Source organism: Ruditapes philippinarum, unplaced genomic scaffold (genome assembly GCF_026571515.1).
Source record: "Ruditapes philippinarum isolate M1 unplaced genomic scaffold, ASM2657151v2 ctg2115_1_1_1_1, whole genome shotgun sequence".
NCBI lineage: Eukaryota > Metazoa > Mollusca > Bivalvia > Venerida > Veneridae > Ruditapes > Ruditapes philippinarum.
Window position 1 is genome coordinate 215,311 of NW_026857411.1, and position 22,853 is coordinate 238,163.

The 22,853-nt window shown below is 33.4% G+C and overlaps 1 protein-coding gene across 2 annotated transcripts in view; it reads right to left on the reverse strand.

Annotated features, from left to right (window-relative positions):
- LOC132749647 (protocadherin-9-like) overlaps positions 1-22,853 on the reverse strand; it is an 80,664-nt gene that overhangs the window by 5,181 nt on the left and 52,630 nt on the right. Inside the window, exons 4-5 of one of the 2 annotated variants that reach the window (XM_060739497.1) lie at positions 11,765-14,538; positions 2,386-2,426 (exon numbers count right to left, since the gene is read on the reverse strand). In XM_060739497.1, the coding sequence (XP_060595480.1) occupies positions 2,388-2,426; positions 11,765-14,500 (2,775 nt within the window). In that variant the 5' untranslated portion in view covers positions 14,501-14,538 and the 3' untranslated portion in view covers positions 2,386-2,387. The remainder of the gene's footprint in view (positions 1-2,385; positions 2,427-11,764; positions 14,539-22,853) is intronic. The other variant, XM_060739496.1, reaches the window with a different exon arrangement.

Here is a 22,853-nt window from a genome sequence, read left to right on the forward strand (position 1 = left end):
ATGAAATTAAAAAAAAAAATCGATAAAAAGCTTTGTTTCAGAACACACCTTTTAATTAAAGTATGTCACTAACTTAAATATCAATTTAACAAAAGTTAAATAAATATGTCTGATTGATTAACTCAATTTTTATTAATGAAAAAAATATTCTTTTTAAATTATTTAATTTTAAACATTTTGAAGCAACATGGAAACACATCATTCTTGATTGATGAAATATTGATAGAAATGATAAATAAACCGTCCCGTTATCTGGGTAATAATTGTAATTTATTGAATTCTTTCCAGCTTTTGATTCAAGATAACTTTATATTTTCTCAATATTTTATATCATTAATTCAATTAAAGTTGCACCTGTCAGTTAAATTGCCTTTGATTGTGTCAGATTTCACGCCATCTTTATCTTATATTGACAGAAAATATTATAAATTTCGTAATAAAACGTGGACTATAGTCAATAAAGGATTGTTGAGATAAAATAACTTTAGTACTAAGTCTATCAAATTGTGACAGACAATTTAAGAGAAAATTGTAACAATTGTCGGGGTAAATATTGGACAAGATAATTTAAGAGTGGACCGTTGATCAATGTGGATTTATCAATATCTACGAGAATAAACAAAATTCTAAAATAAATAAGCTAACTTCTAGCTTATATATCTAGGCAAATAATAATTTGTCTAAAATAATTGAACATAAAGACGGAAACAGTGTGAATGTAATAAACTATAACTTGGTTATCAAATTTGTCTGACAACTTATTTTGTTTGTAACAAACTAAAACTCCCAGACAGTAATAGTAAAAGTCAATATTAAGTGACGTCTGCAACTTTCACAAAATTATTGCAGACAAAGAAAAAGTGCACAAAAATGTGATGATCGTAACCTTATCTTATTCAATAAATAAAGAAAAGGAAAATTAATTCTCTTCTCAAATTCATGGTATCTGTTATGTCAATATCTTTCATATAAATGCATGTCAAGGATTACAGGGTACGAGGTTATAAAACAAATTTCTCAGCCCAAACTTTGATCTCTGATTTTTGATTGGTTACAGGAAACAGACACAGGATGTACTCTGACCAATGAAAATCCTAGTCAGTATTGTCATCATTTTTAAGTAAAAAAAAAGACAAAATAATATGGCGTAGAGGTGATAATAATGCAAAATAACAAGAAATGGACCCTAAACTGGTCATGTTGTATAAAGCGCCAGCTTCAAATTCTAACCCATAATAACTGTGAGTTTGAATCCCTACAAATGACTTATCATTCTTTTATCATGTCTTGAAAATTATGGCCAGTGGATGCCATTAAACCTAGAAGGTTACATGATCTATACCATTAAATTAATGTAGAGCCTAGAAGGTTACATGATCTATACCATTAAACTAATGTAGAGCCTAGAAGGTTACATGATCTATACCATTAAATTAATGTAGAGTCAGTCTCTAAACAACAGGGATTGTGGGTGGAGACCTGTTTGGGTCACAACCTTATTCTATCATGTGACTTATATGACACCAGTACTGATTTAAGTTTCAGGAAGTGGTCTTAACTTGAAAGCGATTAAAATGTGATGCATAGATTAAACTTCTTTTAAAATCAAGCCTATATACATGTACATATAAATAATTATAGATCTGGTTGACCACACTCTGCTGATGGCAATCAAATTTACCCATGCAGCCAGTGCAGACCAAGATAAACTGGTATATCCAACCAGTCTGATCATGGTCTGCACGTCCGGTCCTCAGTCGGTACTTATTTTGAAATCTCCCCTATAAATTACCAATGGTTTCATCCAGATTTTATGATGGACAAGTCCAATTATGATATTTAGCTAAAGTTAAAAGTACAGAGTGCAAGTGCAAAAGTCGGTGTGACTTTATAACCTATTAAAAAATATATAACAAGAAAAAAAAATACAACTGACTACATTGTAAATGTATATGCATGCCAAAACTTTTCACAATACAGAAACACAATAAAAGTTGAACCGAGCTGATTCAAATTACTGCACGTCTAATGAAGGCTATAATACAAAAAAATGAGCACTAAAACTTAAAGCAACAGATTTGAGCTGCGTCACGACAAAACCAACATAATGGGTTTGCGACCAGCATGGATCAAGACCAGCCTGCGCATCAGCGTAGCCTGATCAGGATCCATGCTGTTCGTTATCAGTTTCTTTACTTGTTATAGGGTCTGTAAGCGAACAGCGTGGATCCTGATCAGTCTGAGCCGATGCGCAGGCTGGTCTGGATCCATGCTGGTCGCATACCCATTATGTTGATTTTGTCATGACGCGGCTCAAATTTTTATTTCAAGGGGGAAGGAGATTAAATAGTATACAATGCAAAGATAGGCTACATAAACTTTCACCTTCAGATGTAATATTCCTTAAACTGTTTCAAATGTATCCGCTAGAAAAAATAAATAGGATTGCGTTTTTATTGTAAGGAAAATTACAAACAAGTCAGTGAAATTATACATCTTTATCATGCTAAAACCAGCTTAAGAAAGCAAGCCTGTCATTGGTCAACTATAAGATATTTTATTAGATATGAATAAATACTAACCAATCAGATTTCAATACAGAAAGAAAGAAAAATGTAAGGAAAACTATTCTGGCATTATTCCTTAGATCGCATGAAGTGTAACAGATACTAAAGGTTCTTTTTTTTTCTCTCCCGAAAACCCTCTCAATTAATTTTTTTTCTAAGCCAAAATCCCAGCAGGAATAACCAGCTTGCATATGTAATAAAGTATATATGAGATTGATCAACCAATTTCATCTCTTAATTAAGCTGATGAAAACTACAAAGGGAAACCTGATTAACAGATAAAATCTGGAGAGAGAAATAAGGACAATAATAGAGCAGAGTCTAACAATGTAACCTTCTGTGCCCCATATCCCGCATTCTGTCCAGCCTGTCTTGGCTCCATGTCCTTCATTTTGTCCGTCCAGTCCTAGCTACATGTCCTTTATTCTGTCTGTCCCGTCCCAGCTTCATTTCCTTAATTTTGTCAGTCATATCCTGGCTTCATGTACCTCAATCCATTTGTCTCATCATGGCTGTCAAGTCCTGGCTCAATGTCCCTAATTCCGTCACATCCTCCCTTCATGTCACTTATTCTGTCTTTCTGTCATGAGTCAAGTTCCTTAGTCTATCCATCATGTCCTGGCTCAATGTCCTTCATTCTATTATTCCTGTCCTGGCTCCTTCCGTCCCATCCTGGCTGTCCTATCCTGCTTCAATGTCATTCATTCTGTCCATTCTGTCCATCCAATCCTGGCTCCTTGTCCCTTATCCTGTCCATCCTGTCCTTGCTTCATGGTCGTTATTTTACCCACCCTGTCCTAGCTCCATGTCCCTTATTCTGTCCATCCTATCCTAGCTCCATGTCCCTTATTCTGTCCATCCTGTCCTAGCTCCATGTCCCTTATTCTGTCCATTCTGTCCTGGCTTCATGTTTCTTACTCTGTCCCTCCTGTCCCAGCACCGTGTCCCTTATACTGTCTGTCCTGTCCCTGCACCATGTCCCTTAATCTGTCTGTCCTGTCCCAGCACCATGTCCCTTATTCTGTCTCTGGCTTCATGTCCCTCATTTCGTCTGTGCAGACCTATCTCTATGTTCCTCCTCATTCCTTACAATATATTTCATCTCTTACATATAATGTCCCATCACATATAACTATCTTCAATCACTTCATTTAAATACAGCTGTATATATTTATATATGTTTTATGAACTTTTATTGTCATGTTTTCCCGAGGGATTAAAACAAAGGAAATCAGATGGTTACTATTTTCTCACTAGAATACTTTTTCCATTAAATGCTAATGAACTAAACTGTTTAGGTATTTATTTATTCAATCATCATCAAGATAAAATACTTTCAGTTGATATTGTAAATTAAAGCAAGCTTTCTACCTAGATGTTTTAATTAATTTGGGTCCTACGATTCTACTACAACTTTGTACTTCTCAATAATTGAAATGTAACTTATTAATACTAATAGTAGTTAAATATTTAAGACTGTTTCCTTTAACCATCTGCCTTAAAATGTTAGCAGACGTAAAAAGAGTAAGCAGACGTAAAAACAGAAAAGCGGAGGATTTTAGAGAGTAGAGATTATATTGATCTTGCCTTTGTTTGTCAACACTTGGTAGCGATGGCAAAAATAAAATGCGTACCAAGTTTGGTAAAAATCTTTTTATTTAACCTGTAATTAGGTATATACTCAACAGTATAACTGTTGACATGGGTTTATTTGACTGGCAATTACTGGTCAAACAGTCGACACACCGGCAATAATGACAAAATAACTGTGAAGTACGTTACTATACTAAGTGGTAATATTTCACGATAATGTGATAAATACAAAATCATTACCAGTCATTATATTGTGACAATTTATAACAAACGTGTCAATTACTGCTAAATACAATATAAATCTACGGGCCGCTTGTATCAACACAAAAAACAGAAACAACGACAGATATTGATTAAAAATCAATCGTTGATAGAATTATCGTACATCAGTACAGCTCATTAACAATTTATGCTTCAGCCGTCAGCGGCCATTTTTTATTCCGACACTATAACACAATAAAGCCATCAGTGAAAATCACAGGGGATTATTTTGTTCGTATTTAAATTGTCTCACAATTGAAGAATTTTAGCTTACTGTCTACAACTGCAAATTTATGATAAAAGTGTAAAGAATACAGAAGTTGTAAGAATAATTTCTTATTTCCAAGCGATACACAGATGATTTAGAATTGATATTAGATTATGCTCATCAGTTTTACCATTTTTTCAGAATATGAAATTGAAATAGGAAAGAGAAAAGGAAGGAGAAAAGGAAAGAGTGTTTAAAGATTCAGTAATTACAGTTTTTTTGTCTTTACAGAATATTCTTCAGTGTTAAGATTAGACATATTAAATATTACCAAATCACAGCCATATCTAGCTCTATAGTCCTTTAATTTCAACCAGTACTGGTGTCATATGAAGAAAATAGTGTCATACTTAAACCCATGATGCTGTGGTTTGGGTAACTGAAAGGCAGATGTCATAATCTACATCTTTCTAAATTTGTATAATGGACTTGTCCTGCTTTGAAATTGGAACTGCCTATTGTTAAAGTGTGTGGGATGTTCAGGTATCAAAATGGTCAAAGTAAGCAGATGGCAGTACAGAGTTTGATCTGAGACAGCACAGAATCATAATCTTTCAAAAGTTACAAAATATTTTTCCTTTAACCTGTATTTATTTTATGGACTTATCCGTCTATTAATCTGGACCAAACCATTTATTATTTCAACGTAAAATTTCAAAAAAAATTCTCACATGGGAAGATCAAGTCCTCACATGGGAGGATCAAGTTCTCACATGGGAGGATTAAGTTCTCACATGGGAGGATTAAGTTCTCACATGGGAGGATCAAGTCCTCATATGGGAGGATCAAGTCCTCACATGGGAGGATCAAGTCCTCACATGGGAGAATCAAGTCCTCACATGGGAAGATCAAATTCTCACATGGGAGGATCAAGTCCTCACATGGGAGGATCAAGTCCTCACATGGGAAGATCAAGTCCTCACATGGGAGGATCAAATCCTCACAAGGGAAAATCAAGTCCTCACATGGGATGATCAAGTCCTCATATGGGAGGATCAAGTCCTCACATGGAGGATCAAGTCCTCACATGGGAGAATCAAGTCCTCACATGGGAAGATCAAATTCTCACATGGGAGGATCAAGTCCTCATATGGGAGGATCAAGTCCTCACATGGGAGAATCAAGTCCTCACATGGGAAGATCAAATTCTCACATGGGAGGATCAAGTCCTCACATGGGAGGATCAAGTCCTCACATGGGAAGATCAAGTCCTCACATGGGAGGATCAAGTCCTCACAAGGGAAAAATCAAGTCCTCACATGGGAAGATCAAGTCCTCACATGGGAAGATCAAGTCCTCACATGGGAAGATCAAGTCCTCACATGGGATGATCAAGTCCTCACATGGAAAGATCAAGTCCTCACATGGGAAGATCAAGTCCTCACATGAGAAGATGAAGTCCTCACATGGGAAGATCAAGTCCACACATGGGAGGATCAAGTTCTCACATGGGAATATCAAGTCCTCACATGGAAAGATTAAGTCCTCACATGAGAAGATAAAGTCCTCACATGGGTATATCAAGTCCTCACATGGGAAGATAAAGTCCTCACATGAGAAGATCAAGTCCTCACATGGGAAGATCCAAGACCTCACATGGGAAGAACAAGTCCTCACATGGGAAGATCCAAGTCCTCACATGGGAAGATAAAGTCCTCACATGAGAAGATCAAGACCTCACATGGGAAGATACATGTATAGTCCTCACATGGGAAGAACAAGTCCTCACATGGGAAGATCCAAGTCCTCACATGGGAAGATAAAGTCCTCACATGAGAAGATCAAGACCTCACATGGGAAGATACATGTATAGTCCTCACATGGGAAGATCAAGACCTCACATGGGAAGATCAAGACCTCACATGGGAAGATACATGTATAGTCCTCACATGGGAAGAACAAGTCCTCACATGGGAAGATGCAGTCCTCACATGGGAAGATGCAGTCCTCACATGAGAAGATCAAGTCCTCACATGGGAAGATCAAGACCTCACATGGGAAGATACATGTATAGTCCTCACATGGGAAGAACAAGTCCTCACATGGGAAGATGCAGTCCTCACATGGGAAGATGCAGTCCTCACATGGGAAGATGCAGTCCTCAAATGGGAAGATGCAGTCCTCACATGGGAAGATCAAGACCTCCCATGGGAAGAACAAGTCCTCACATAGGAAGATCAAGTCCTCACATGGGAAGATCAAGTCCTCACATGGGAAAATCAAGTCTGCACATTGGAAAATTAAGTCCTCACATGGGAAGTCCTCACATGGGAGATCAAGTCCTCACATGGGAAGATATGTGTATAATCCTCACATGGGAAGATCAAATCCTCGCCAGCAGACTAAGAAAAATCAATCTGAAGACCTTTATCAACTGCGATCTTGCATACTGTATTAACTTCTTATCAAAGAATCTATATTTAAATATGTAATTGAAATATATTACTTTAAATTCAACTATAAATGTGTCTGAGGGGGAAAACTGTAAATAACATTTAACTTTTATCCAATTATCATCTTTTCTCTAAAGTCTTGAAATTAGATAAATACTGGTATTGTCTTAAATTAAATTGATAAACTCTTTATAGAGGCAGGCAGTAAAGGATAACTTTGTTTTCTACAGCCCATATATATCTATCTACCAACCTGCATATCCATGCAATCTATCTGTACAGTCTGACCAAACTATCTGCTGCTTAAAATTTTAGTCTATGACCCTTAACCTGCTGAATTTCTTAAATGGACTTGTCCAGCTTCCATTTTGGAATGGCCCATTTTTATATTTGGGGATATCAAGATGAAAATTGAAAGTTTGTCAGCCAGAGCCTGGTTAGACTGCACAGACATGCAGACTTGCCAATATAATTGAATTTCCCAAAGTATCAAAATACAAAAAATCAACAGTAATAAGCCTGATCAGTCTGCATACATGTAGAATGTCAAAAGTTTAATTTCAGACAGTGCACAGGTTAGCTTTCTTAGATAATTATTCACTCTACTGTTTCCAATTCAAAGGACAAGATGTCAATTCTGGCTTATTATTTCAGTCACATAAGATCCAGTATAAATGGTACATTAAAACATTGCTTAAGCCCTTTACAACTAAAGACATGTATGCCCCTATATTCCACTGTTTTCTCACTCTACTGATAACAGCTTAAAGAACAGGTAAGAGCAAAGCTATATGTACACCCCCAACCCCCACTGGGAGCAGCAAAAATAAGCATGGGGCTAAAATAGATAGAAGATTCAGTGACAGGTGAGTAACAACATTATTGGTATATTAATCAAAACCATTTTACAACTCCATTTATTACATAAGCTAAACATTGTTCTAGGATAAAAGTTCAGGTATATTATACAATATAGCAAGTCACAGGAATACAGTAGACTGTGATTGATTGAACAATTAAGAAGTGAAGTTCTCTCCAATTACAGACAATAAAGCAGTTTCTCTCCCCATCAATTGATACCTAATTCTAAAATTGTGCAGATTTGCCAATAATGTTCCCTTCTTTTTTTTGCCAGACAATTACTTCACGTTAGAATTCCTAATTTAGGAATATTAGGAAAACAGATAATGGAAATCTTTGGAAATACCACACTATAACTTATATAGTTCTGTCTCATTATGCTGTGGGCAACATTTACTACCAATGCATCCAGTGCAGACCAAGATCCATACTGTCTGATTAATGGTCTGCAATGTTTGCTATTCAGTACATATTTTGAAATATTCTCTATTAATGATGAATGGCTTTGTCCAGTTTGAAAGATGGATTATAATAAGGCTCATTTAAGATTTTTTTTCTACTCATTCCAATATTTTTTTTATTACAAGTTAAACAAAAGATCTTACAAATTCATTGACTTTAAAAAGTGATTAACATGCAATAAAATTTGAAGAATCTCAAAACTGTTCAAATTTCTTTAGTGAAACCACTATGATAGTATGTATTGATATAACCCCTCTAGGGAGTACAATTGGGTACTTATTGTGAGCCCTAATTGGTGGGTTAACTATCACCTGTCAGTCCCTAATTATCCGTGATTTACCGCTGACCACCCATTATCTTGCATCAAAATGATTCAGCCATGTCATTTTAGGCCAAAAAAATAATAACTTCTGTTTCTAGTCTCCTACCCAAAAATAAGAGGGTAGGTACGTAAGAATTTCTTTTTTATATGGATATATTTTTATTTAATCATATGATATAATATTACATTGTAATAAAATTTTTTGAATAAGCAGAAAGTCAAATCATGATAGTCAAGAAGTCAAGGGTCAGCAGTTAAAAAAAAGTAGGGGTAGGGTGACAGGAAACAGAACATTTTTTATGGCCTAATTGATCGCCAGCCACATCATGTCATATACCAATTAAATCATCTCAAAATACTATCCATATAATATGTTCTATCCATGGCATTCAAAACTCCAAATTGAAACAACTTAACCTTTATATCATTTAAAATACACAGAAGTCAACTTTTTCTATTTTTTGTTGAAGTGGGGATAAATCTGGATTGTCACAGAAAAATCGTTTCTCTATTTTTCTTTCTTTTTTAAACATATAAATACTCAACAATGAGATTTAGTCATATCGTTAGGGAAAAAAAACAAACATGTGTCAAAGAAAAAAAGTAAAATTAACACAAGAGATGATTGTTTATATATTTACTTTAATCTTGATTTGACAAAACAAAGTCCCTATTTTACTCCTTTTTGAAACATCAACTGTATAATATAGATTATAGTGATAACTGTGTTTGAAATCAGCAAAATGATCTAAAATCTTTGAAGAAAAAAGTTTCTTTCTCTCTAATCTTTGCTGGCTGAGATGAAATTTAGAAATTAACAGTTCACATGCAAGAGAAGTATTATTCAGACTACAAAATTAATCCATTTTTTTGGTTTGTATTTTCACATTTTCGTAAAAAAAAAATTCCATTAAAAACATGTTGATCTACCCCTGCTGAATTTGTATAATTGATTTGAACAGCTTTGAAAATGGAATGGTAACTATTATAACTTTCATGAATTACTTTATTTAAAAAAAAAAAAGAAGCTCAGGTCTGAAGTTGATCAAGCCTTGGCTTTAAAACAAACATGGAGACACAAGCACAGTTCAGCCACTGCATCATTCCTGGGCAGACTGTCAAGCAGTTTACCTCACAGTACTAGTTGCCTAAACTTTCACAAGGAACTGATAACTTCTGTACATGCCAGAGCAGAGGTACAGTATCAGGAATTTATGATCAATCACAACGAAAGTGACCTGCAACACCCGGGAATTAAACCCAGACCGCCCAATTCTTAGTCCAATGCTCTACCTATAATTGAGTTAACTGGAAAGTGCTACACGCTAGCTGGCCTTTCTCCGAGAGTATTTATAGCACCGGTCAATAATCCTCTTCAACAGATTAGAGTTCAAATAGATTATGCAATAAGGCTAAAAAAATAGGGAAAAAAGAAACTTTTAAAAAGCAATAAAGCTATAAAAAAAATTAAAACAAAAAAATGCTGAAGACACATTTTATTCTCAATAACGACAGGTTTCTCTTAAAATACTTGAAAGAAAAATAACCCTACAAAATACATTTTAACAGAATATTGCTTTCCAGAAGAGGGCAAAAAATGATATTGTTAAATGGAAACAAAATAACCAATATTTCAGTCCAAGGAGTTATAAATCAAATAAACCACACTCTAGTGTAACATTTCTAGATTTTTTTCCCTTTTCTGGAAATATGAAGCTTTCATGTACATTAACTTTCTCAGGGAAACTTTTGAAATATGCAAATGCCCCGAAAAATTCAATTATACGCCAGTCACTCAAAATTCTAATGGAGCGAAAAAAGTTTATCTTGAGAAAATTTCAGAGTTTATTCACTTAAATGTTAAAATAAGAAAAGGAACAGAAGAATAACAAGATAACATATGTTTTTAGGGGTTCCGGAGACAAGGAAAACAAAAACATCAGGTGTAATGACACTAAATTCACATGTTGCAATTTCACGCTACAATTGAATTTAAGAAAATAAAAACAAAATGTAAACAGGTCTATTCCTTAATGATGTGTTTCCATCTTAAATGCCAATTTGCATTTCAAGTCAATTATAATTAAGCTTAATCTATTTACAGTGCAACCCCTGTGGAACAGCCCTCTGCAGAGCAATTACCTCTTCCCAATGAATTTAACCTCTTTAGAGCAAAACCTCTTAGTACCAAAGCCAAAGTTTTTGTGTCACAAATTACAGTTCACTTTTAAGGGGAGAGGATGTTTAAATGGCCTGGTAGCTCAGACGGTAGAGCTGCGGAACGGTTTTCTGAGGGTCCTGGGTTCATGTCCCAGTCAGGCTGCACTGTGACATTTGTCCTACATAGTTTGTCGTTCTGCAGAGGTTACACTGTAGTACCTATCATTCCATCATGTAGAAAATGGCAATTTTTTTAAAATTAATCTTGGCTCATTAAACATTGTGTATGTTAATAATTGTATTAAATTTTGTTAAATAGTAATCAAAATACTCATAACTCACACAATGTATCTTAAAGTACAAAATACTGGACCTAAATGAAATGCAAATTTTCATTCTACATAAAGTAAAATACATCTTATTTATTTTCATAAAGTAAAATACATCTTATTTAAATGAAATTTTTCTTAATAAACTTATTTGTCACTGCCTTCAATTTAAATATCTGGTTACAAACATGGTTATACTCATTACAGGGCCACAGCTATACTCATTTAATACAGGTTCATGGTTATACTCATTACAGGGCCATGACTATACTCATTACAGGGCCACATTTGCTGAACATTTTAAAAGGTCTGCCACGAGAAATGATCATTTTATTTGACAAACTGTAACAAATTCACTCCTACCCTGCCCATACCAAAAGTGACAATGATCATTTGCCACCCATATAGAATAAACTTAGACAGTTCCAAAAATGGAAAACTGGTAATGTCCTTTAAAATATTCAGCAGGTTAAGGGTTTATGGTTCTTCGATAAATTATGTTATTTAATTTGTTTAAGAAATGGTTTAAAACTATATAATGGAGTTACCTCAGTGACTGGCTCATTGAACACGGAATTGTTGGAAAAACTCATTTCATGATCTTGCATGCCGTCTAAATCATCTTCAAATGAAAAACTAACTTCTTTCCTCTTTTTCAAAGAGTCGACTTTATCATATGGGCGTGTCATGATCACACCATTGGCCGTATTGTCTCGAATCTCAGTCATGTTATTGGGAAGCTTGTTTATTTGAATATTCTGAGTTTTCATTCTATCTCTATCAAACTTTCTTATGACACAGATCACGATTATAATTGCCAACGATAAAAAAAACGTTAAGAAAATAACCACAACTACTATAATGATATTTGTGTTTGGACCGGAACTAACCGGTGTTGTTACACTGATAGTCACGTTACTGTATCTAATTAAAATATTTAATTCACATCTTTCGGACCTTTGCGGTATTCCGCCATCGTGCACGGCTATCACCAATCTGAAATTCTCCTCAGTGTTTTCTTCTACTTCATATGGCTGGGCCATCGAAAGAATTCCAGATTTCAGATTTAACAAAAATAATCTATCTACGTTTCCATCTTCAATCACATACGACAGTTTACTATTAATTCCTTCATCAAGATCGTAAGCTTCTATTTGTGTTATAAAAGTTCCGCTTGGTTTTAAATGGTCAATAACAATAGTGTCATTGACGTCTTTTTTAGGGAAGACAATTTTCGGAGATTCATCGTTAACGTCAGAAACTTTTATAATTACTTTAGCACTACTTGTTCTTTTTGGAATTCCTTTATCTATAGCAATAACAGAAAATTCATATGAACTTTTAGCTTCTCTATCTAATTCCATTGTAGTTTTTATAACTCCATCAGGGAAGAGCAAAAATGGAAGTTTTGTTTCTTTTGTATCTGAGATCGCGTATGTAAACATTCCGTTTTCATCAGCGTCGTAATCCTTCGCTGTCAACCTATCGGCTACACTATCTGATGGAAGATTTTCCTGAACATAAAAAACAAAAGTTGTATTTGTAAACTTTGGCGCATTGTCATTTTCATCTTTAATTCTTATATTAACCGTGGCATTTCCAGTTAAAGGTGGATTTCCAAAATCTCTGGCGAAAACTTTAAATGTCCAGACGCTTTTTTCTTCTCTGTCAAAACGGGTGAGAGCCCTTATAGTCCCTGTGCTGGCATCAATTGCGAAATAGTCCTTCACTGACGAGTCTAAATAATATTCAATTTTAGAATTATTTGTATTACTTTTGTCATCATCTGTTGCTCTGACAGAAATTACTAAATCCCCTCTCTCATTGTTTTCATAGAAATCTTCAAAATAATTTTTCTTTGTAAACTTTGGTACCATATCATTTTCGTCAGTTACACGCACAAGAAAACTATCGGAAGAACTAAGAACAGGACTACCTTTGTCTTCACATGTGACAACAACAGTATGTAGATCTTGTTTTTCACTATCCAATGTTTTAGCAACAACGACTTTATAACCTTTAATTGATAATGGTTCAAGAGCGAATGAGGCATCATCAACGGAACAACTAACATCGCCATTTTGTCCGGTGTCTTTATCTTTCACTTCAACATGGGCAACAAAAGTTCCTTTTGTGGAGAATTCAGATACGTTAACCATACGTCCAGTGCCGCTAGATATAAGGTTAATTTGTACAGTTGGTGGATTGTTTCCCGTATCCTCGATATAAACGGTGACTTCTGCCTGATTGGTGGACGGTAACGGTGGTTTGCCTCTATCTATGGCTTCAACAATAATTTTATAAACTTTGTTTGGGTCATACACTAATTGACCAATTATACTTAGAACGCCAGTGTGTTCATTAATGTAAAAGAGAGATTTAATTTCTTCGATATCTGACTGGCGTGAACTAAGACGGTAAAGTAACCAACTATTTTCATTTATATCATTGTCAGTGGCGCTGATCTGAAGGATACCTGCACCGTCTTGAGTATCCTCCTTTACTGTTATGTTATAGGAAGTTTGAGCAAAGAACGGAGCATTGTCATTTTCGTCTGTAATTGTAATATTTAATTCCATCGTACCAACTCTTTGAGGATTACCTCCATCTTTAGCAATTACGGTACATGTATAAGAATCTTTCTTTTCTCTATCTAATCTACCGATAACAACAAGTTTTACTGAGAAACTCTCGTCAAGTTTACGTTCAACACGCAAATCGAAAACATTTTTGTCTCCAACAAGTTCGTAATACTGTATAGAATTATTTGCACCTGTGTCATTATCAATTGCATTTTCGATAATATAAGATGAACCATTAGCCGCTGCTTCTGAAATAGCAATAGCTTGAGTGTCACGAGGAAATGTCGGGGAATTATCATTTAAATCATTAATTACAACTTTAACTGAAATAATCTCAAATAGTGAACTGTCTTTACGTTTTGAAGTTGCAGCAATATCAAATAAGAGTTCGCATTTTTCTGATACTTGGCATTCTGGGAGTGATTCCCGGTCTACAACAACAGTTGTGAAAAGGGAACCAGTCTCATCATGGATGCTTAATATAGAATTTATCATCGTCTGCTCCAAAAAATGAAACAATAAACTTCCTCGATCTGCCGCTGGGATAGAGTTTAAAAATCCAGGAGCGTCAGACACGTTCCCGACAAATGTCCATTTTGGTAACTCTTCATTTTGTGCGAAAGTTATTTTGTACTCCTGCCCATTTATCAAATTTATTGCCCCAAAAAGAAGAACCAATACAAATCTGCAGACAGCCATCATTGAAGTTTTTTTAACAGCATCAAATCATTGTATTTTTCCTGAAAATAGAAAAAAAATATCTTAATTAAACAAAATATAAAGATATCAACATCAAACTAATATTTCTTAATAAAAATCCTACAAATACTCAACATGAAACTAATATTTGACAATCAAAGTCCTTAAAAAAATTTTTCTTCGTTTAAATTGCTTCAAGGTCATGCTGATGTTTAATCAATGCATTAAGTAGCCCAAAAAAAGTTTAAGGTTACAGTTTAATCGCAAGATAATGATACAGTATGATTCTTCTAATGGAAACGTTCAGACATTTATGGGATGCAATAGCTTATGTTGCATTGAATACTCTCTTAAAGACACATTTCCCTGAAAGTGTACAAAAAGAGATATCATAACTTTGTTAGCGTAAATGGCCAGCGGAATACACGATGACAAGTGCGGGGAATATTCCGGAGTCTTTGCGAGCAACAAATCACATCTTCTCAATTATATCTTATACCTCTCAAAGAATGAGACAATTTAAGAGAAGAAAGGAAACATTTATAACCAATTTGTTCGACCAAAAGTATTCCTGACGGAAATAAGTTCCAATAGGGAATTAATATTTGTCAACAATATTATTTTTCCTTCATGGTATAACTATCCAATATAAAAACAGTGCTATTTTTATCTTTGACAGTATTTCCTGTGGGTATCATCACAAACTGTCCTCTTTAACTTTGATACAGTAATTGCTTTTCAAACTCTAAAAATGATTTCAGTAATTTTTGAAACAGAAATGTTTCCTGGAAAAGCAGGCAAGAAATTGAAAGAATGAACTATATTAAAGCCAATTAAATCCTAATCAAGTTGAATTCATAGCTAATTGCATCATGATTTTGTAACCAAAACATGAAAAGATTTCAGTGAGCCACAGGCAACCTGAGCAAACTGACACAATCACAAATTTCAATTTTGAAAAAAAATTACATAAAAAATTTGTGATTCTTTAAAAGGAAATAAAATATTAGAAAAAATAATTAATTCTTCTGAAACAGTAATGGTATCTATTTAGTCTGGATAAACCATGTGACCTTGCCACTAATTTTAACACTAACTGACGGACATAATAAATGAGGCATCAGAACTCGGCAAATGTGGGTTATCCCATCTAATACAAGTGTACAAACACACTTTTACAGTAACAACAAAGTAAATATATTAATAAGAGGCGAAATGCATTGATCACCCTGTTGTGTTTGAGTGCCCTGTCAAACACAAGGTTGTACTATGGGATTTGATGAGAATTACCCACATTTGCAAAGTTCTTAGATATCATTTATTCTTATGCCTTTGGTCAATACAAATTCTTACAGTACTGAATTTTTTCAACTCATAGAACATTAAATCATACTGACTGAACAAAATGCAAAGATTTTATTCAAATCGTACAAAAAAAGTTCAAGAATTTTTATCCAAAACAAATATAAATGATTATTGTGTGACTTTGATGGAAAATTTTCACATTTCACGTTTCACATTTATAGAATTCTAATGCCAACATATAAAATATTCTTGCAATATTACATTACATAACTAGCATTCTGGGAATATAATCGGTTCCTATTTCAGTGTATTATCTACGTATTACATAGACTATAACTGCGAGATATAGACTTTTATTATGCTGTTTATTTCACCTACAGAGACACATAGCAGACACATATAACACCTCTAACATCACAAAATATGACAAAATATTGCCTATAGAAAATATCAAGGTCGGCCAGGACATCGGCAACAACAACAACAACATCAATAAATAACAACAACAACAACAGCTTAAAACTTATTGTCTAATAAACTATTATTACCCCAAAATATATCAGGAGTATTTTTTATCTCTCACTTTTCGAAGAATGAAATAAAGAGGTAAAATTCTATTGATCGAACGTGACTTATCATCCAGCCAAAAATTTGTATTTGTTCAACAGCACTTTTAATGAAATATAAGTCACGTAACATTAATTCATAAAGAAATTTAAAACAAAAATAAAATAATAATAACGTACCAAAAATTCGAACCATTTAAAAACATAGGAATATCCTTTACTATACTTCCCAGCATGCAACATAGACAAGTACTATTAGAAATACCGTTAAATTTCACAGCTCGTAAAAGATGCAACAAAGACTTTCCATCACAAACAGCATTACAAAAAGACTTTATTTGGGCAGTAAATATTTATCATGGCTTAAATAACCCTGTATCTAAACTTATAGGAAAACATAGCGGGAGATTAAACCCATCTTAAAGAGTCTATACTCCAGCGTTTGAACAAGCTTGTATTAAACACGGAACAATTAATGTATATCGTATAAAATAAACATGCTCAGTTTGAAGAGCATCTTAAAAGTCAAGTGTCCTATTGTTCTTTTAAAGAAAAACCTCAAACAGTTAATATTTAATTTCACGATTATAAAAATTAAATTGATATCAAAGATTGGAGAGACTGTAATATGGGTGATTTATTAGCTATTCTTGATATAACATATCTTATATATAAATATATTAGTAAATAACTGAATAAATTACCTTAGGTCCTAAATATTTTTACCTTTTGAAACATCTTCAAGTATAAGCATATATCAATTTTGACATATAGATAAAATTCTATCAAAATGCAACTTAGAATTTTAACTCTAAAATACTTATGCCCTGTATTTTTTCTTCCTTTTTTACCATTTCATTTAAATTGTAAAAGAAAACAATTATTAAATCAAATTTAACCTTCAATATTACCCTAGATATGAAAACTCGAAATATGTTTTATACTAAATTACAGTACAAATGAATAAAATTACTTCTAACAATTAATTGGTTATAACAATTAAATAATCATTAACAATAGATAAATTATAAACAATACATTTTCAGATCTTAAATTGGCTAAACTCAACAAGCATATTTATTTGGTCATTCCCTTATCAACTTTAAACTGGACATAACAGTATCCGTTCATCTTTTTTGGCAAATTTTTTCAAAAATATTTGTTTACTGGCATAAAAGCAAACAGTGCAGACCATGATCAGACATCACAAATGTGCCAGCTGATTGTTGGTCTGCACTGGTCACATGGGTAGAATCTGTTGCTGCCAGTAGGCTAAAGGTTAAAGGAAAATTGACCTTGAATATAACTATAGTCTTCATCAAGGTTGTAACTATGGTGACAATTAGTTAAACCAGGACCTGTAATCACTGTCAAATACACCAAGAACACTGGTCATTAGCAAGCCTGGAACTAGCATTTAATTGTGCCAATAATCAGATCAAAAGTCCCTTATTATACAGAATGAAAAATTGTGCATATTGTAAACTCTTTAAATATAATGAGGTTGCATGCAATGTTAGTAACTGCTCTCAGAATGGTAACTTTGTTTTCTAGACTGAGTCTGCAATAAATCATGGTGACTGGTTCAAGATGGTAAAGGTCATAATAACAACTTTCCAGCTTTCCTGGCAAAGGAAGACCTCAGATGCCCCTTCCTGCATTACATGTGTACTTCTGGCATAAGAGGGCACCTGAGTAGGACAACCGATGTTTTGTAAGCCTGCAGAATAACTTACCCAAAGTCCCTGATGAAATTAAAACCAACAAGATAAGGTCAACCTTAATTAAATGGCTGTTCTGTAATAAAGATTACAATTTTAGAAAGCCATATTTTCATTAAGCAACTCAATATGTCAACAAAGACCACTTTTCAAATATTACAACCCTTGTTTTTATAAGTAAATTTGACTGTATATAAAATAGACACTGTTCTGTTGTTGTCTTTTGTAAGGACTAATCAATCATAAAAGATTATAACAAAATAAAAAATATTTGTTTTATTTAATACATCTTATAACAATATCTCAAAAATTGTCAAGAAAATGCTAACAAAATATGACAAATGACTCATGATTCTTTGTAATTTGTCTAAAATTTGTCAGAAAATTCATCAAAGATAGGACAGGCTAGAAAATTAAGTAATCTTCAAACCCTGTATCATTTTAATCCATCATAAATACTGTAAAACCTGTGATGAAGAATACTTTAATGATATAACCACTTTAAACAGAAATTAAAAAAAAAACTATTTATTATCAAAAATGATCAAAGCAATGCAAATTGTTAAAAAAAAGCAAATACTGTAAAATCATTATTATTCGTGGGGCACGAATTTTCGTGGTTTTCGTGGGTAGGTCAATCCACGAATTTAAGATCCGACGAACTTTTATCCCAACAAATACATCTTACCCAGTCTCTGTTCTATATATTACAAACATGCGTCGGCTCATTTCCGGCCAATTTTCGTGAAATGGATGTAAAACCAGACAGATAATCAGGTTAGTGACATATTAAATCCGTTTGCAATATTAAAGAAACTTGAAAGAAAACTCGATTATATGTCCTCAATTTACTGTCACAAATGTCGCATATACATACTTGATCGTTGTAGTCTACTAGGAACAAGAATACTTGACATAATCGAGTAAATATGGGAACCCAGGCAGTTCTATAATTATCGCTAATAAAAATTGTCAGTTTGCTCTTATTAATTAAAAAAAAGTCTTTGATATTAATGTCGTAAGTACACAAAATTATAAAAAATACGATCGCTAAAACAGATTTATTGTACATTCTTTTGTCGTTTTTAAATGATCCAGTTTATATGAATTTTAATCTGTATTTGTGCGAATGCTATTCCGTAAACATCAAAGACGCCACCGACTTTTACAAGATTCACATATACTCGTGTTATTTACCGAGACTAATTGATATGCATGTAAATTAACACAGTCGCTGTGACGTTGCATGTAGTTACTGTCAAATATGTTAAGACCAATTCAGGGTGTAAACTTTTAAACTCGCTGGTTAAAACGTGTCAGGTGTCGTATAAATTATGCGATGTTTACATCGGCGAATTACAGGGTCAGTGTGTCCAATGGAAGTGCATATCCTGTCACATAAATGTGTTAATTGCAGTCAATTATCGGCAGTAACTGTGCTATATTAGAGTTAATATGCCCAGAGGCAAGGATTAAATTCATTGACAAGCGCTGTGTGACAAGTAAAGATATGTACACGTTGTAAGTAAAAATGTTCGGCGGTTACGTTTAAGATTAGTTTGCATTAGGTTACTGAATTTTTTTTTAACAAGAAAACGAAAATCCACGAATTTAAGAACCCACGAAAATGCCGGTTTTGATAAAACCACGAAATTTAATGCCCACGAATATAAGTGAATTCGCAGTATATCAATACAGATCTGCCTGACATTACTGGCCACATTTTTCATAAACTGATCTCTAAAGACAGGTGCCTCTGTATTTGAATATCAAAATCTCTTAGATTTTCTTTACAATTATGCACACTGATTAAAAACCTTCCTGTTATTAGATTGGTTTGTGTATTATACTGTCAATACTTTAACTTTCAAGTTGTATTTTTGTTTTTGTATTTTGATGACATCTGCATTTTAAAAAATGTTATTAATTAATGGCAGGAAAGGTCTAAGAGAAACCACAAATCACAACCAAAAGGGTTTAGATTAATAATATCTGTCATATGTTGTGGTTCGGATCGGAATATCCGTCCCGAGGTGGCCCGCCCATGGGCGGGTAACCAAGGGACGGATATTCCGATCCGAAGCGCAAACAATATGTCAGATATTTTTTCTTGCATATTCTACCATATTCCATTATATTTTGAATTCTTTATCTTTATTTTCAATGGAAATTTTTATCATTACAACCGTAACTATTTTCTTTCAACAGCGTATGAAATTACAACTTCATTCATAACGGTAAAATGACGTCATCCTAAGCGTGCCATTGTACAGCACGCGACTCATCTGGCACCCCCCATGCCAGATGAAATTTCCGGCATGGGTAAAACTAACTGAAACGCCAGTCTGACATGCAAGAAGATTTATTAAAGTTGATTATTTTCGATTATAACAATGATCTTCATCAGGACCAAAAATTTTGTTCAATGATAAAGAAATCCGGCCAAATTCATCACAGAATCGTCTAGTATTACTATCAACTGTATCAATGAGTTTCAACATTTTATTTTTGAGGGTTTTTGCTGGGGTTTTTTTGCTGTGTCAATTTATATAGAAATTGACTTAATTGGCTGGTACATTACATCGGTCACTTATAAATCTGTTTGTTCAGATCAAGTATTGGCCTTTTAAATTCCTTTGAAATTTACACAATTTGTAGTTCCGATGTTAAAGTAGGGGGTATGTTAGCATAAGGAAAGGTCTTTATAACATGTAAATATTGTTAGCCATTATAGCAGCAATATCAATAAAATATCCAAAATATTGAAACAACGTGTAACAATCACCTTCATAAAGCATTTCTGTTTGTTTAACAATACATTAGAATGAAAATATTGTGAGAAAAACTTTTAAAGCCAACAAAGGTCAGTGTTTACTTTGTCCAAGTGACTTGGACACTTCTCATGTAACTTATTGACCAGACCGAAGTTTTTGATAATGTGAAAAATAATCATTAACTCTCCGTCTGCTGGCCAGCTGGTCGGCACTGGTCCACACTGGTGGGTATTGGTCAGTCATGGTCACATGGTCAGAATCAATTGCTGCCGCCAGTAGAGCAAGAGTTAAACACATACACATATCTTCTGCATCATCATTCAATGCTTACTGATGAGATATTTATTCAATAGGTTTAGAGACTATCTTTTAACTAAGATTAGAGAGTTTTTTATTCTAATGAGCTTAGAGACTATTTTCTACCCAGCCACTAAAAACCCATCAAGTTGGTGCCAATTTAAATAAACAACTAAATCTTTTTGAAACTGTCTAGTAATAATTGCTATTTCCAAGTTAAAAAAAAAAAAAAAAAAAAATTCCGAGAAACTTGATTCTTGAAGAACTCATCCTGCTCTCAAGAAAACTTAATTAAAAGCCACTTAAGTATTTAAATTTACATGCTTTATTAACATTTAAAGAGGTTGAATGAGCTTTTGGTGTCCCTCCTGAGAATAATATTTTGTTATTGTTTTTAAAATGATAGAGCATAGTGCAGTGTTTGTTTTAAACAACTCATTCTCGGATCATATTTTATTAAAAAAAGATTTAAAAGTTTGAAAATAAAAAATAGTTTTTTCATTGTCAGGTTATTAAATACTAAGTGTTGAAAGATTTCTTCTCCTAAATCAAATTTAAAATCCTCAATTAAATTTAAAATGCACATTAAAATGTTACTGGAACAAAAAGAAAAGACAAAAAAAAATATCAGTAACATAATTATTTGCTTGTCACTTTTTTGTGCTAAAAGAAACAAAATACAGAATGATAACATTAACACAAAATTATTTTTGATTTTTTTTTTTTTGTTTTTTTTTGGGGGGGGGGGGGAGGTCTCTCTTGAAAATATTCATAATTTAATTTTAAAGTTTTTACTTATTATATTAAGAATAAGCCAAATTATAAATACAGTCAACTTGAAACCTATAGAACTCATTAAATAAAACCTGTGTAAAAATGCATTCTGTTGAGATAATGCTTAAAAATTCATTATTCCACAATTTTTATAAAGCTGACTTTATATGGTAAATCAAAATCTGTAATTATCTCCCTTTCATCTATCTTTTTTTTAAACTTTACAAATTAAAGAGGAAGAAATTTTTTGCTGTAATAATAAAAATAATATTTATGATAAGAAAAGATTTACTCACAATGAGGAGACAAAAATAGATCCATCCAAAAACATGTACTTTTTCAGATAAATCATTTCAGTTTTAGATATTAAACGGGGCACTGTAACTAACTTCATTAGCTTTCCCCAAAAGTCGGAACAATACAGTAACATATGGGCTATCTATAAAAACAGGGAAATTAGTAAAGACAAACTTTATTATCAAAAGATGTAAATGGCTGGATTAACCAACCTCATTGACAAACTTATCTCTAATCAGGGGAGATTATCTAGCAATTCTCCCAGCCATTGACTAAGTCACGCCTTGGTGTATGAGGGTGTTAGTTCAGACAGTCTGCTATCTAAACAAGTCAGATATTTCTACAGTTCTATATCTAAACTAGTATTGTTACTTTATCATCTATGGCGTGATTAAATGATTGAATCTTTTATAACACATGTATATACGTTTGGCTTTGATCTTAATAAAAAGGCTTAAAACCATTAACAATGACAATAATATCAAAATGTCATGTGACTTTTAACACTTCATAATGAAGAGTCAATATGGTATACACCTGCAATGCTAAAAATAGCACAACCAATCAAAAACCTTCGATAGGCTGTTATTTTAAACCAGTTCAAATGGCAAATATTCCAGGA